This window comes from Halichoeres trimaculatus, unplaced genomic scaffold (genome assembly GCF_033239565.1).
Source record: "Halichoeres trimaculatus isolate MK-OKI-2021-1 unplaced genomic scaffold, fHalTri1.1 fHalTri1_scaffold_18, whole genome shotgun sequence".
In the NCBI taxonomy this organism is placed as follows: domain Eukaryota; kingdom Metazoa; phylum Chordata; class Actinopteri; order Labriformes; family Labridae; genus Halichoeres; species Halichoeres trimaculatus.
Genome location: NW_027437196.1, coordinates 1,028,279 through 1,045,017, shown reverse-complemented (window position 1 = coordinate 1,045,017; position 16,739 = coordinate 1,028,279). Strand labels below are relative to the sequence as shown.

The 16,739-nt window shown below is 41.2% G+C and overlaps 1 protein-coding gene across 2 annotated transcripts in view; it reads right to left on the bottom strand.

Annotated features, from left to right (window-relative positions):
- The window catches only part of cnksr2a (connector enhancer of kinase suppressor of Ras 2a), a 90,447-nt gene that overhangs the window by 37,279 nt on the left and 36,429 nt on the right, over positions 1 to 16,739 (bottom strand). For both annotated transcript variants that reach the window (XM_074693470.1, XM_074693469.1), the window contains exons 5-14: positions 16,317 to 16,358; positions 13,711 to 13,830; positions 11,814 to 11,873; positions 11,468 to 11,536; positions 9,162 to 9,308; positions 8,635 to 8,747; positions 8,396 to 8,550; positions 6,543 to 6,632; positions 5,350 to 5,564; positions 1,157 to 1,208 (exon numbers count right to left, since the gene is read on the bottom strand). In XM_074693470.1, the coding sequence (XP_074549571.1) occupies positions 1,157 to 1,208; positions 5,350 to 5,564; positions 6,543 to 6,632; positions 8,396 to 8,550; positions 8,635 to 8,747; positions 9,162 to 9,308; positions 11,468 to 11,536; positions 11,814 to 11,873; positions 13,711 to 13,830; positions 16,317 to 16,358 (1,063 nt within the window). The remainder of the gene's footprint in view (positions 1 to 1,156; positions 1,209 to 5,349; positions 5,565 to 6,542; positions 6,633 to 8,395; positions 8,551 to 8,634; positions 8,748 to 9,161; positions 9,309 to 11,467; positions 11,537 to 11,813; positions 11,874 to 13,710; positions 13,831 to 16,316; positions 16,359 to 16,739) is intronic.

Here is a 16,739-nt window from a genome sequence, read left to right as displayed (position 1 = left end):
GTCACATTGTATAGTATGGTATCTTATCAGGGATTTTGGAATACTGTATCACCTGCTGAAATACTGTATTATGATGATTTGTATAGTACTGTATCACATCCTGGCATGTCATATTGTGAGATATTGTTTTGTGATATTTCTCATGTTTTATATCACATTTTATTGTGATGTGGGCTTATTGAATTTTACATTTTGACCTGACAAATTGTCGTCTGACATTCTCTATTGTTACTTCTGTGTCCTACTGTACTGTATCATATCCTTTAGTGGTTTACTGTATTACACAGTGATGTATTGTATCGTGATGTTTTATATCCTGTCATATCTTATTGTGACATCATGTCCATAGTCAAACATTTCACTCATTTCCTACTTCTCCTTGTCTCTATCGATGTAAATCAGTTTTAATTTGGATGTTTTTAAGGCTGGGAGTTCAGAGACACTTGTGAAAAAGTGTTTCGTGGAGCATTTCATGGGTTTTTATATTCTTATATGTTTATGATATTCAACAGAAATTAAGCAAACAAAGAGAAGTTAAATAAATGGAAATAAAATGTGATTTATTTTCAGCACAGAGATGAAAAACAGAAGTTCCCGTCTCCTAAAACGAGTGTTTGCTTATTGTTACATCATGAGGCTGTCAGAGCTTCACCACCGAGCGACGAACCAGAGGAGACTGTTCTGACATTCAGCGGAAAATTGGCAATTATTTTGTGAAGCTATCATGTAATAACACACACACACACACACACACACACACACACACACACACACACACACACACACACACACACACACACTTGAAGATGTTGCAAATTGGACCAGAAAATTTGAAAATTTGTCTTGTCTGTGAAGTAAGCAGCATGTATTATTCAGCAGGGGTGAAATAAACACACTGACACACACATTTTCATCTCCCGCTTTGTTCACAGGGGGCGCTGTTTGGTCTGCTCTGTGCTTTAACTGGAGCCAAACTTTTAAGGGAATTAAGAGAAAGTTGCAGATCCGTCAAATAAAGTCTGAACCGGTCGTTAGTTTAACGGCAGCAGCAGCTGCTGGACCCACTGAGCCCATCGGCCCAACCGGAGTGTGACGGAGGCTCCTGCTCCGCTCCAGGTGTGAGGACGGAAACCGAACAGGTGGCGTCTCTGCTTACCTTTATTCTTCTTCCTGGTCTTGGACGTCAGGGAGGTGGACTGCTGGTACGTCTGAGAGCAGGACAGGAAGGAGAAGAGAGGAGGAGAGAAAGAGGAGGAGGAGGGAAGGAGAGCAAGCTGTCAGGATGAATCAGTGGCCTTTGTTTGCTGCAAAGCATCCTGGGAAATGGATGATGACAGATCTTAGAGGAGGCGCACAGAAGGAGCAGAGATAAAGAGGGAAACTGTCCACCTCTCATTATCTCGTTTTCACACACACACAAACACAAACACACACACAAACACAAACACACGCGAGGGGGCGGAAAGTCGACCTCGTGGAGGACTTCAGCACCTTTAACACCTCTAAACATAGAACACAGGGACGGGCGGGGGGGCGGCAGCTCAACGGGACTCCTCAACAACAGAGGGAAACAGCTCATGGCGTTTCTGGGGTTAGCAGAAATATTAGCGAGGAAAACATGAAAACATGAAGGACAAAGATTAAAAAGGGAAGTTTTCAAGGTCTGAGAATGAGGGTCTAAGGGTCTGAGGGTCTGAACCACGATGTTAGAGACCATTTACTGTGCCACACTGTTTGAAGATGACTCACTTCTTAGGGGAGGGTCAAAACTACTACAGACGTTTAAAAGTTTAACAAAACAAAGACAAAGTGAAGCTCTTTTGGCATTTCATCACACTTTCCTCACCACTCGTCGACTCACTGGTTTAAATATAGAACAAATAAAGTAAAAAGTAAATAAATATGAAATTGGTCCCTTTATCTGGATGTCTCTGAATGTAAATAAATAAAAATGATTAAAAATCTCACGTCCTGTGATGTTTATGTACTGCTTTGTTATATACCATCAATTGAAGTAGGCCATCTAGTGTCTCTGAGTGGTTACAGCAATAATTTGAGTCGTTTGGAACCTTGCCAAAGTAATACTGAAGTCAACCATGAGCCTGCACGCAACTTTTTCTTTTTTGACATTCAGAGATTTCAGTGCTGTTGACAGAGAGTAACTGTGACATGTTTCTCTATAGGCTTGGATTGAACAGAAATAGTAAATTTATTTTCTTATTATCATAACCATAATTTAATTTCATTATTATTTTTACGTATAAAATGTGTGCAAGTTAAGTGTGTAGGAGCGATTGTGTAACTTGTCACTGTGTGTTTGTGTGTATGTGTGGGTTTGTCTCATGGTCTGGAACTGTTTATCTGTTATTATATGTATCTTGTATGTTAAAAAACTTCAATAAAAATATTGGGGGAAAAAAATGTGACATGGTTCTGTGATGAAAGATAAAATTCTGTTGTTAAACTGAAGTTATATCAATATATGCTAACAGCTAGCATATCAATGCAATTTCCCATGTATGCTAGCATCAAGCTAGCACTATGTTTTTTATTTCTTTTTTGGTCCAATAGGAGATGTACAACATGCTCTGGTATAACGTAAATAACCAATAAGGGAGTCGTTAGCATAGAGGCTAATGATGTTGCTGGATTGATCCGTTTCTAATCGATTCTTAACAGGAAATAGGTTTCCATCCTTAAACACAACGTTCAGTAGCATCTTTTATATTTACAGTGGACGCCAAAGTTATAACTACACCTGACAGACCTGAAAGTACGGATCTTTCTCTGTCTCCAAACCCTGATCCTAAAACAAGCAGATGTTTGTTTTCAAAATAAAAGCCCCAAACTGTTGATTTATATATTTATTGTGGAACAGCTAAGGCAGGAAGTAGCATGTTTTTAGCCATATCACTCAGGTCTGTAAATATACAGCTCTTTGACTCCTTTGCAGTGGCTCCTTCTAGCTGTAAAAAAATGTCATTGAAATATATTTTTTTTATTTTTCCTCCAGGGGGTATTGACGTTTTAAGATATGACATGGCAAGACATGAGCAAAAAACAAAAAATGACAAGTTGAACAATATTATCAATAAGTGTTATACATCTTAAATAATATTGCAAAATTTTAAAATTTCGTTAATGTATACAAAATATTTTTTTGCAAATATTTGGAATTAAAAAAATTGAATTTTTTTATAAACTTTAAAATTGAAAAAAAGTGCAAAATTTTGAAATTTTGTGCATATGGAAAATTGATGATTTTTTCAATTATTTAAGCCAATTTTTGCAATTTTAGCAAAGTCTTGAAAATTTTTTGCAATTTTTTTAAATTTCTTTTTTATTTCTGCAACCTTTTAAAAAATTTACAATTTTTTTAATTTTTTGAAAATATTTGACATTTTTGCAAATTTTTGAAATTTTTAAAAAAAAAATTTTTAATTTGTTTTTATAGCACACATTCTCTTCCTGTTTGCTGCCACATCTGTAATCTGTGAGTTTAGAGTCTCTCCAGCTGCTCCCCGTCCTGTAAGTCCAGTTAACCGAGCTCCCCTGACTGTCTGAGTGTGTGTATCTGTGTGTTGTTTGGTATTTGACTCAGTGAAGAGTGTGTGTTGATGCTCTGCTTCCTTCGCCGCACGCTCCCTCTGAACTGAGACTCTCCGCTCGGAGATGTGACCTCTCTGCACGGGTCAGCCCGAGCCACGCACCAGCTCTGATGTCACCGTTATATCACGTGTCACAGCCTGGAGCTGGGCCACTCGCATCCCCACGCTCAGCAAGACAGATGACATGGGACCGCCCACACCCACTGACACGCCATCTGCCGACGCAGCAGCCGCGCTCGCTGTAAACACACACTCACATTTAATTTGCAAAGAGACGCTGTCAGGACGTATAAGGTCACCGCCGGGCAAATGGAGTGTCTGGACGTGAGCGCAGACGGACAGGCCGGGGTAGAAAGATGTCATGGAAGTGACAGAGGGGTAATAAGGAGTCAGCGCTCCCCGGGATCACACTCCAGCTCACCGACTTTTTATCTGAGGGTAAAGCTCAAGTGCTGAAATCTCTGAGTCTCCAAACAAACCAGAGAGGAGGCGTCTTCATCCGACTCCTCGCTGTCAGGAGGCCGCGGACATTTCATAAGATCTTTGATCAACATTATGCAACCAGGTAATGAAATCCTGCAGCCACCACCTGCAACTTCAGGTAGACCGAGTTATTGTTTTTCACACATCAGGATCTAACACCCCTCTTTCCTCCGTCTCTTTAAGGGTTGCATAACTCCTGCTCTGCACTTCTCCTGTCAATCAAACCCTTCACTGGGTGTTTGTGATGTTTCTGGAACGACACTTCACTTTTTTTTATAAACTCTTCCTCATTTTATCTGATAAACTCAGAGAGGGACAGCGAAGAGGAAAAACTACACCTGTCACAGCTGCAACAACAATAAACTGTCATTACGATCATCCTCAGGTCGGTAACGCAAGGGTGCTCAACCTGCGGCTCTGGAGCCTCATGTGGCCCTTTGACTCCTTTGCAGTGGCTCCTTGTAGCTTTAAAAAAATATTATTGAAATTGAGAAGTTTTACTTTTTAGACACACTATATTGATGATTTAAGACATGACATGGCAAGACATTAGTAAAAAACAAAAAATTATAAGTTAGGCAATATTATCAATAAATGTTACAAATTTCAAATAATATTTCACAATTTAAAATTTTTATAAATGTATTAAAAAAATATTTTTAGGGACATTTTTGGAAATTTCAAAACTTACTTTTTTTTTTCAAACTTTGGAATAACACAAAAGCCAAATTTTGAATTTTGAAATATTGCGATACTTTTTGGAAATTTTTTAAATTTTAAAAATTTAGCATTTTTTAGATTTCAGCAAATTTTGCAATTTTAGAAAATTTTGTCAGATTTCTTTCTTTTTTTTTTTTAATTTTTGAAATTATTTTTTTTTTATTTTTGTTAAATTTTTTTCATAATTTTGTTGATTTTTTTTAATTTTTTTTTTGCAAATTAATTGTTCTATGCTTATTTCAAAAAAGGAGAAAAAAAAGGAAAAAAAGAGATCACATACAGTTCCATTTATTCCAAAACAACTTCTTGTTTTGTAATTATTCACTTGTTTTCAAATTTGTGTAAAAATTATTTTGGTCTTTATTTTTTGTTGTGAGGATAAAGTCGATTTTGTGGCTCCTATGAAAGTAAAGGTTGCAGACCCTGCTGTGAGGGCAAACCAAAAGCCAATAGCTACTTAGCTTAGCATAAATACCATAAGCACTCACATTAATATAAAGGTTGTTGTTGGGAAGTATTGATAAATTGTAAGACTCACATGATAAATGGAGGCGGGGTCTCTTGGCGGAGACTCTCTCTGATTGGCCTGGAGCATGTAGTGTGAGGGGCTTTGGCTGTGATGGCTCCGCCTCTTGGCTCTTTTGGCCGTGTCATTGGTCCGTTTCCCCGGCCGAGCCGTGTGGGAGGAGTAGTCGTCAGAGCCGGGCCTCTCGTCCATGCTGGTCAGTCCCACGTAACGCATCAGAGTTGCTTCTGTGAACAGCCAATGAAACGACATTGGGTTACGTTAGCTCTGCTTGGTGAGGTTGGAGCTGGTAGATGAGCTACAAACTGACAGTTAGCTTGTTGTCAGGTTTCAAAGCGTAGCTCTACCTAACTGTTGATAAATACTTTGGGCCCTATGGGTCTGGTCTAAACCTGAGTGTGTGTGTGTGTGAGTGTGTGTGTGTGTGTGAGTGTGTGAGTGTGTGTTCAGGGTGGAGTTTAACCTCCCTGACGCTGGAGCAGCTCGTCTTTCAGAGAGCAGCCAGGCAAACCTCTGCTCCTCTCCTTATTCCTCCCTGGATGCCTCCTCACCCCGCTCACACAAACAAGAGAAACACCCAGAGAATAATCTGAGAAAAAGGAGCAGCGTGTGTGTGTGTGTGTGTGTGTGTGTGTGTGTGTACAGCATCTGTATGATGGAGTGCTTATTGAGCCGTTCAGGTTCACACACTCTGAGTCTCCTCCATCGTTTTTAACTTCCTCACCTCCCTCCCCCCTCCCTCCCTCCCCCCTGTCCTCCCCTGGTTGCTAGGCAGCGGCCGGAGGAGAATGAGACACCGAGAAGAGCTGCTGTCAGCGTCACCATGGCAACTGTGTGAGTGATTCAGGTGGAGGTCAGGGAGAATAGCGTTTCTTTTTTTCTAGCTTCTGCCTCCTCTCCTCCCTCCTTCTCCTCCTCCTCCTCCCTTTCACCCCCTCCTCCTCCTCCTCTTCCTCCCCCCCCCTCTGTGATGCTAATCAGAGGGAGAATCAGACGAGGAGACGGACCAGCATTGATCTGCTCACACACACTCTGATCTCTGGGTGATTCAAAGACAGGGGAACATCTCACCGAGTGTAACAGGCTCTATGGGAAAACACACACACACACACACACACACACACACACTCACACACACACACACACACACACACACACACACACACACACACACACACTCACACACACATATGTGGCGCGCTCACCTCTGCTTCTCTCTCTGTTCAGCTTGGCTGGATCCTCGTAGTCGCCCACCCAGCTGCACTCCACGGGCATCGAGATGGGCCTGAGCCTGCCTACAACACACACACACACACACACACACACACACACACACACACACACACACACACACACACACACACACACAGTTTATTAAACTCAAGATAAAGTTTGAATCACATTTCATTGTTCGTTCCTTTCACCTTTGACCTCCTCATCCTCTCATCCATCAGTTATTCTCTTCATCCTTAATCTTCCTCTTGACTCACCCCTTCACCCTAACCCATCATCCTCCTCCTCTCTAAGCATCTCTCAACTCCTGGATAAAATTCACTCCTCCATCGCTCAAACTTCAGTCTCATCCCTTCATCCTATCATCAACCATTCATCCTCCTTTTATCTCTCATTCTGACCCAAATCCTTTCATCTCCCTCTATGTCAATCAGCCCTTCATCCCTCACTCTAACCCTCTTTCATTTATTCCTCACTCCATTAGTCATCCTCTCATCCCTTCATCTCACAACCTAACTCTCATCCTTTCATCTCCCTTTATATCAGTCATCCATTCATCCCTTGTTTGAACCCTCTTTCTTTTACCCCTCGCTCCAACCCTCATCCCTTCATCCTTCACTCTTAACCTCATCCCTTCATCCGTCACTCCAACCCTCATCCCTTCATCCGTCACTCCAACCTTCATCCCTTCATCCGTCACTCTTACCCTCATCCCTTCATCCGTCACTCTTACCCTCATCCCTTCATCCATCACTCCAACCTTCATCCCTTCATCCGTCACTCCAACTTTCATCCCTTCATCCGTCACTCTTACCCTCATCCCTTCATCCGTCACTCTTACCCTCATCCCTTCATCCGTCACTCTTACCCTCATCCCTTCATCTGTCACTATTACCCTCATCCCTTCATCCGTCACTCTTACCCTCATCTCTTCATCCGTCACTCTTACCCTCATCCCTTCATCTGTCACTCTTACCCTCATCCCTTCATCTGTCACTATTACCCTAATCCCTTCATCCGTCACTCTTACCCTCATCCCTTCATCCGTCACTCTTACCCTCATCCCTTCATCTGTCACTATTACCCTCATCCCTTCATCCGTCACTCTTACCCTCATCTCTTCATCCGTCACTCTTACCCTCATCCCTTCATCCTTCACTCTTACCCTCATCCCTTCATCCGTCACTCTTACCCTCATCCCTTCATCCGTCACTCTTACCCTCATCCCTTCATCCCTCACTCTTACCCTCATCCCTTCATCCGTCACTCTTACCCTCATCCCTTCATCCTTCACTCTTACCCTCATCCCTTCATCCGTCACTCTTACCCTCATCCCTTCATCCTTCACTCTTACCCTCATCTCATAATACCTCAACTTCTGCCCTCATCCTTTCATCATTTGACCTTTGATTAACCTTCACCTTCATCCTTTCATCTCTCTTGATGTCCCTTGTACCCTCATCCATTCATCTTCAGGGCTTTCTTTTCTTCACCCCTTTTTTTTTACCTTTACTATCACCTTCTCATAATTCACTCTGTCATCCCTTAAACTGTCTCCTTCCCTCCCTCCTTGTCTCCTATCTGATCATGTTTCCTGAATTGTTGGTCGCTCTGTGTTCGTGTTTTTCCTCTCAGAGTCACATTTCAGATTCTTTCTCCTCTAAACTCCTGATTTCTCCTCCTGGCTGTGAGCTGAGTGCCTCCTCGCCTCCTCGCCTCCTCGCCTCCTCGCCTCCTCACCCCTCCCTCCCCTCCAAACTTTGTGATGCGGCGCCCGCGGCGAACAGATGGACTCCTGCTCCCTGATTGTTCCTGAGGAGCGTACCATAAGTCGGCGTGGTGCAGTAAACGGGCTCCTCGTCCTCTCGCCGGCGAGACTCTTGATCCAGGAATGAGTTTGGTGACTCAGAGCGTTTGGCGATGCTGATGCCGCCGTGGTTACGTGACGCCTCGTCTCCGGACAGAGCTCCAGGGTCCTCTCTGTGGGAGAGAGAAGCAGGGCGTTACTGCGTGAGCATGGTGTCACTTTACTGTTAACAGCTGGTTAAAGGAGGCGGGGTCGACCTGGGCGTGTATGGCTCGGCGGGCGGCGGCGGGATGTGCAGGTCCTGCAGGGCGGAGCTTTTGGTCGGCGTTCCCGAGGGGGTGGCCGAGCTGCTGCCTGGACTCCTGGTGGGCTGCAAAAGAGGATCAGCTCAACTCAAAGCGCTGAAAGAGCTAAAAGCAGACGTTCGTGAGGTGAGACGAGACGAACGCTGCTGAATGAGCGATGACTGCGGGGACGGCGAGCAGAGAAAAACGGTTTTCCTTTGTCTTCCTGCTGTTTGTGCAGATAATCAGAGCTAATTAGAGAGGCACATTTCATAATTCGTGGCGCCGTGGGGACGTGGGTGGAGGGTGTCATCAATTTCCCCCGTCCCCGTTCCCTCCAGAGCGTTTCAGCCGGCAAACACAAACCCTGCCGCCGCGGTAACCTGACCTAATTACACGCTTTGGCTGCAGCCGTGCAGGGAGAGCGGGAACGCCGTGGGGAATTATGTGGGCCAGCGCGCCGCTTTAATAAAGTCTATAAAAGGTAGAGCCGCGCCCACCTGCAGTGCGAGGGGTTTCCAGCGCATGTTCTTCAGCAGCGCAGGGGCGGAGCTGAGCGTGCTCTGTGGACGCTTCTTCAGGGTCAGGGACACGACGCCTTTATCGGCCCGCAGCGAGCCGACCAGGTTACGTAACTGCCAGCCCACCTGTGAGCACAGAAGGTCAAAGATGATGACTGTTTTCATCTGGAACATGGAGCACACAAAAACAGACGCTGGGAATCGTGATTAGAGCTGCCCTGTGTGTGAGTGTGAGTGTGTGTGTGTGAGTGTGTGTGTGTGAGTGTGTGTGTGTGTGTGTGGAAAGTGTGTGTGGAGGTGGAGAGTCTATCTATAGAGCTTTCATGTGATGTAACCTGTTCTCAATTTGAAAACAAATGTTTCTTATCATAAAGTGTTGGAGACACTAGAGGAGGCAGCGCCGCGTTGGTTCAGAGATCTGTCCTGAGTCTGTTTCTCTGTCTGAGCCTCCGAGGAGGACGCCTCTAATTAAAGCCAAACACAATTAATTATCTGGATGGCATTAACCAAATCACCCTGAGATCAGACCATGATGCAGGAGGAGGATGGAGGATGTGATTACACTAATTGAACATGTGCCGCTCGCTCCAACACCTGGTGAAGAGAGGCCAAGAAGGAATTTATCTCCAACAACAGTTAGAGGTGAAGAGTCTGTCCATCAGCTGATTTAAAGTTTGAGACCACAGCTCAGAAAAAAAACAGAAACCTAAGAGTGTAAAAAAAGGACTCAGAGATAAGGAGCTCCTCCGTTTCTGTTGATCTCTTCCTGTTTGATACGAGTGTTTCCAGGAGGCTGTGTGAACAACATGTCTTAGGTTTTTTTATTTCTAATAAATTTGCATATATTTTATAATTTTTTTTGAATTTGCAAAAAGGGAAAAAAAAAGAATTTCAAATTTTACTTAAATTTTAAAGATATCCAAAATTTCCAAAAATGAAAGAAATCTCAAAAATTTGCAAATAAAAAAATGTAATGAATAATCAAAGATGACAAAAAATAAAATATCAAAAGTTTTTAAAAAATTCTCAAAAAATTGGAAATGTAAACATAATTCATCCTAAAAAAAAAAATCAAAAATTAGAAAAATTTCAATATCTTATACAAATTTCAAAAATACCCCCAATTTTTTTAAAAGTGCAATCTCTTTTTTTGCTTAAATTTTTAAAAATAAAAGAATCCTCAAAAATTTGCAAAAAAAGTAAAATGCAATAAATAATTAAAGATAACAAAAAAATAAATATCAAAAGTTTGCAAAAATCACAAAAAAATTAAAATGTATCTATTTTATTTTTTTAGACAAATTTTTTTAAAATTTTTGGATTTTTTGAAAATGATATTCAAATTTCAAAAAATCCAAAAATTACCAAAAATGTGTGAAACCTCTTTTTTGGCAAAAATTTGCAAAAAATAAAATGTAATAAATAATTAAAAATAACAAAAATTCACATTTAAAAAATATGCAAAAATATATTATAATTTGTAAAAATCACAAAAATATTGAAATTTAAAAACATTAAAATAATTTAAAAAATAAATTTAAAAATTTATAACATTGAAAGAATGAAATCTTAAATTGTGTAAAATTTATTTTTTTTAAATTGCAAAAATCAAAAAAAAATGTCTTAACATTTGAAATGATACTTGAGTTTGAAACTCTCGAAACATCTCCAGTGGGATCTCCTGGTCATGTCAGTAACACTGAAGCCATCAGGACGTCACGGTTCAGGTTTTTCTCCTCAGAGAATCAAACTTTCTTCACCTTTTAGTGTCCCATGTTTGCTGCTTTCTGAAAAAGTCCAAACGGCGAGTTTGTGGCGTTGAAGGAGGCGGGGTCTTTGAAGACGTGTTTTCTTCTTAAAGCTCTTCTCTCAGATGGCGTCTGTTGGTTTTTGGGCTGCAGGCGGCTTGATGATAAGAGAAAACTTTTTAGCCTTTGCCACCAGGAGGTGATGACAGAGTGAAAACCTGACAGGAAGTCACAGGAAGTCACTATGATCCACGTTTTAGAGCAGATTTTCTCTTTTAAAGGCTGAGCTCTGAAACTTTGGATCAGCTGATGAACAGACTCTTTACCTTTAACTGTTGTTTTCAATAAGCTGCTGACTCTGTTTATGTTTTTTCCTCACTCTTGTTTCTTCTTTTTGCATTTTGAAACTCCACTTAAACCTTCACAAAATCCAATTGCACAAATTTACATTTTGCGAGGTTTTCTGAGGTGGCCTCAGTTTGTATGAGGGTGAACACGTGTGTATCCAGGTCACGCAGAGGAAAGAAAGGGACCCACCACAGTCTGATGATTGACCTGGATCACTTCATCCCCTGCGTGGATCTTCTTACAGCGGTCAGCCGGAGACTTCACAGACACAGAGAGAAAACAAGACGGGGATTAATTGATCTGAGTTTATTGACCCGCGGACGCCCGCACGGCCAAGCTGTCGACAAAGTGAGCTTCAGAGCTTTATAATACGACACAGGAGGAGGCCCTGTGGAGTCTGAGGCGAGTCCTGAATCCCTGAGTTCACTCTGAAAGATAGTCTCATTTTATTTACAGAAAGTCACAAACAAAAGGTAAAAAAAAAGGTTTTTATATCTCTGAAATGACATGAACTCAGCCATGAAACGCCGCTCACCCCTTCAGTGGTTCCTGTGATGACATGAAGGCCGTCGTAAGTCGACTTGATGTACATTCCCTGATGGAAAAAAACAGACAGAGATTTTAAAGAGCGCATGTCATCCTGAGACTCTCAACTCATCTTTCCTAAAAGTTTGAAGAGGTTAAATCAGGAGCAGAGTGTTTTTATTGGCAGCTGAAATAAAGCGCACGACTCGTTTCAGCAGGAGGTATTAAAATGTTAAAAAATATCTGACATTTAAAGAGCTGAACTAATCCCTGATTCAAAACAACATTAAACTAAGTCTGAACCAATCAGATTCAGCCTCAACCTCCATCGACCAATCATGGAGCTACTACAACAAATCTAAATCTGTCCTTCTCTTTTCCTCCTTTTTCAGTTCCAGTGTTTAAGTTTTCCTCCTCTTCCAGTCCATCTCATCACAGTCCAGACCCTCACCGTACCCTGAACCCCTCATAGACCACCTGATGGAGCCGGATCACCAGGGACGCTGTAGCGGGGTCATGTCTTTAAGTTTCAGAGTTATGATGTTGTTGATGCAGGTTTTACTCAGTTATTTCTCCATGGGGAGCTTAGTGTCTCCAATTATGCATTGGCATGTGTCACGGAGAGATTGGCACATGTCACTGAGCAAATGGCATGTGTCACTGAAAGATTAGTAGGTTTCATTCAGCCATTAGCAGCTTTGACATAGAGATTTGCATGTATCACCAAGCTTTTGACAGGTGTCACTAAGCTATTGGCATATGTAACTGAGCAAGTGGCATGCATCACAACGCAATTGGCAAGTGTCGCTTAGCAACTTGCTTGTTCCACTGAGCAGTTAGTAGGTTCCAATGAGTGATTGGCATATGTCACTGAGCAATTGGCATGTGGCACTGAGTGATTCTGGGTTTGTCTAGTAATTGGCAGGTTTCACTTAAGAGTTTTGCATATTTCACCAAGCTTTTGACAGGTGTCACTAAGCTATTGGAACATGTCACTGAGTAATTGGCAGGTGTCACTGAGCAGTTGGTTTGGTTTTACCGCGTGGTTGGTATATGCCACTTTGGGATTGGCAGGTGTCACTGAGAAATTGGCATCATTTTATGACTTAATTCTTGTTAATTTATGACTTTACAAAAAATCCCATCCATCTCATTAAGTTGAAGAAGGCTTTATTTAGACATTCCACTGATGTAGAGTGGTTGGCAGGTGTCACTGAGCAGTTGGCATATGTCACTGAGTGGTTTGAGGTTTCATTAAGGAAATGGCAGGTTTCACCAAGAGATTTGTTTGTATCACCAAGCTTTTGACAAGTGTCACTAAGCTATTGGCATGTGCCACTTTGCAAATGACATGTGTCACTTAGCAACTTGCCGGTGTCACTAAGCAGTTGATATTTTTCAATGAGTAACTGGCATGCGTCTATGAGTGATGGGCATATGTCGCCAAGCTTTTGAGAGGTGTCACTAAGCTATCGGCATGTGTCACTGAGCGATTGGCAGGTGGAACTTTGTGACTGACAGGTGTGACTGAGTGATTGGCATATGTCACTGAGGAAATGGCAGGAGTCACTGGGTGGTTGAGGTTTCATTGAGCAAATGGCAGGTTTCACTTAGAGATTCAAATATTTCACAAAGCCTTTGACAGGTGTCACTTAGCAATTAGCAGGTGTCACTGAGCCAATGGCAGGTGCCACTTTGGGATTGGCATAATTTTCTGACTTCATTCTTGTCGATTTGTGACTTAACCAAAGAAAAACCTCCTTCTCGTTAAGTTGAAGAAGACTTTGATGAGACATTCCACCAACATAGATTCAGAAAAGGTCCCATCACACACACACACACACACACACACACACACACACACACACACACACATACACACACACACACACACTCTGCGTCATTACCAAGCCTTCAGAGGGTTTGATGTTGGTGAGGTGAACCAGCTCCAGGTGGGCCGACTGAGAAACCAGGGGATCTGATGACACACACACGATGTGCTCACACACCTCGGACAGAGTCTTACACTGCAGAGGAGGAAGAGGAGGAAGAGGAGGAAGAGGAGGAAGAGGAGGAAGACGTTAGCGTAACAGCTGTACCTGTGGAGCGTTATTAGAAAAACAACCTGTTCAGTATCTGTGTGTGTGTGTGTGTGTGTGTGTGTGTCCTGTGCTCAGTGTAAGAGCTCTGGATTGATGTAAAATGAGAGTCTGCTGCTGTTCACTCCGCTCTGCGTTATTATCCGCGCTGTAAAGAGGCGATCCTCGTCTGTTTGCAGAGAATAAAGCCGTGCAGATGTTTCATCCTCTGTTTTTTCAGAGATCTGCCTCCACACCGCATGAATAATGGAGGTCGGTTTAATTTGTGCTGCCAACAGCATTAAAAAAACGCATCAACGGAAAGTGAGGAGCGGTATTTTCTGCAGGAACGAGGAGGCTCTCACATCACGCTGTCCGTTTTAAGCCCCATTTCCCCAGCTGAGAGTCGTTAGGGGGGAAAGTGCTGACAGTATATTTTACGGCCGATACAATGCAGTGACAAAATGTTTCAGGAAAGTTTTACAGGAGACGTAAAGTTTTCTGCTGCCTGACGGTAAATCAGGAGCAGGAAGAGGAGACTTTTAGCTCCTTCAGTCTGAACCTCTCTCTGTGCTCTCTCTCTGAGCTGACGTGAGCTCTCTGCAGGTCCCCCTCAGTCCAAAGACCTGCCCGTGGGGTTAATTACCCGCCCTGAACTCCCTGTAGGAGTGAGCGTGCGTCTAAGTGGCGGTTTGTGCTCCTCGCCTCCCCCTGATGACAGAGGGAGCTTCTGACCAATGAGACGAGGGGTTGGACAATAGACGGGCTTTGACTTTCACAGGCAGAACTAACGTTATTAAAGACGCTTCTGTTACAGCAATTAGTGAAACAGTGAGCAGTAATTAGAGGGTCAGTCTGTAACAGCTGCCTCTGACAGATCAGAGCGTCTGCTGTGAAATCAGACCGTTAACGAGACGATGCTGCTGATGATTTTACTCTAAAGCTTAATATTTCAGATGGAACAGATCTAATGAATGCACTTCATAAATAAGTCTGCTTTACAATATTAAATGATAATAATGTTTTCCTCTTCAGTGAGGATCTTTAATGCTTTCATATTTATATATTCACCAAGTAAAATGATATTATCCGCATTAGACTGTTAGTCCTGTTTCTCTGCTCTCAGATTTTCCCTGAAGAAAATGAATCCAGTGTTTTATAAAGACATTTTCAAATTATATAAAATCGGATTCAAGTATTCGCTAAATTTTTTATTTATTGCAAAAAAAAAATAAAAATTGAAAAAAAGTGAAAATTATAATTTTTTTTTAAATTTCTTTTCTTTTTTTTATTACAAAAAAATTCTATTTTGTAATTAAGATATTTTTTTTTTAAATTTTGCAAAGTTATAAAATTACAAAATTTTTGAATTTTTTTTTAAAAAGGTAAAATGTTCTAAAATGTTTTGGATATTTCGGAAATTTATTAAATTAATGAAAGTTATATTTTAAGGAAATTTTGGCACACTTTTGATTTTTTTAAATTATTTTTACTTTATTGAAATTGTTCTTACCATTATCATTATTATTATTGTAATTGTTATTTATTTATAACTATTTTTATTCTATTACCATTATTATCATTATTTCTATTATTATTATTACCTTTTTGCATATTTTATTTATTATAATTCTAATTTTTTCATTTTATTAATTAATTTATTATTATTATTATTATTATTATAATAACTATTATTTTTTACCTTTTTTATTGATCTATTATTATTATTTATTATCATAATTACCTTTTTTAATATTTTTTATTTATTCTAATATTTGATTTTTATTTATTATTATTATTATTATTTATTGTTATTATTTTTGTTATTATTATTATTATTATTATTATTATTATTATTAATAATAATACATTACTTTTTAATTCATTTTTATAACAAGGAAAGGCAGAGTTTTTGTACTGGGAGATGTTTCTGGTTGTAAAAATTTGTCAAATAGAGGATCAGACTTCTCATGCATCTTGGGAGTTTTTTTGCCTTCAAGGGCCACCGTAGCTTCACCAACAACAGGTGTAGGCAAATATCCCTAAATCATCCTTTTGTTATTTATTCTTTCTGTAAGCTTTGCTGACGTCTTCAGAAAGCCTCTGCGGGGTGATTGTGTTTTGCTGCTTTCAGAGTGTTTTTGTTAAACTTCGCCTCCAGCTCGTCTCTTCCTGTTTCACATTAAGCTCAGAAAATCACTCTCTGGCTCCATATTCCACTTTAATCCTCTCTTGTAACTCTTGGCAAGAATAAAACCCACATATTTCCCCAAAACTGGGGGATCAACAGTAAAAGCTCGATTCAAAAACCCCATGCAGTCGGAGATTAAGTTTTATTGTTTGTGGTGTGTTTTGTTCGTGAAGGTGTGAGGAGATAAAAATCGACAAAAACTCTGAGACAAACAGACGACAGCTGGACCAGGAGCAGGACTCACCACATGGAGGATTTTGTTCTCCGTCTCAAACACCGTACAGTCCTGAGGGGGAAGCAGAATTTAATGTAGCGCGAGCAGAACATCCTGTCATAAAGAGCTCACACACACACACACACACACACACACACACACACACACACACACACACACACACACACAAACACAGAGTCTGAGCCTCACATGTCTGAACCCTTCACCTGCACAGTCTATACCCTCTCAGATAAAAACACGCCCACACACACAGACACACTGATCTTTTATTTACACACACACACACACACACACACACACACACACACACACACACACACACACACACACAGTGATGTAAGGATGTAAACACTGAATCTGAAGACTCGCTGAAGAATGTGGAGAGTCTGCTGCATTACACCCACACACACACACACAGCTCTTAGGGGAATA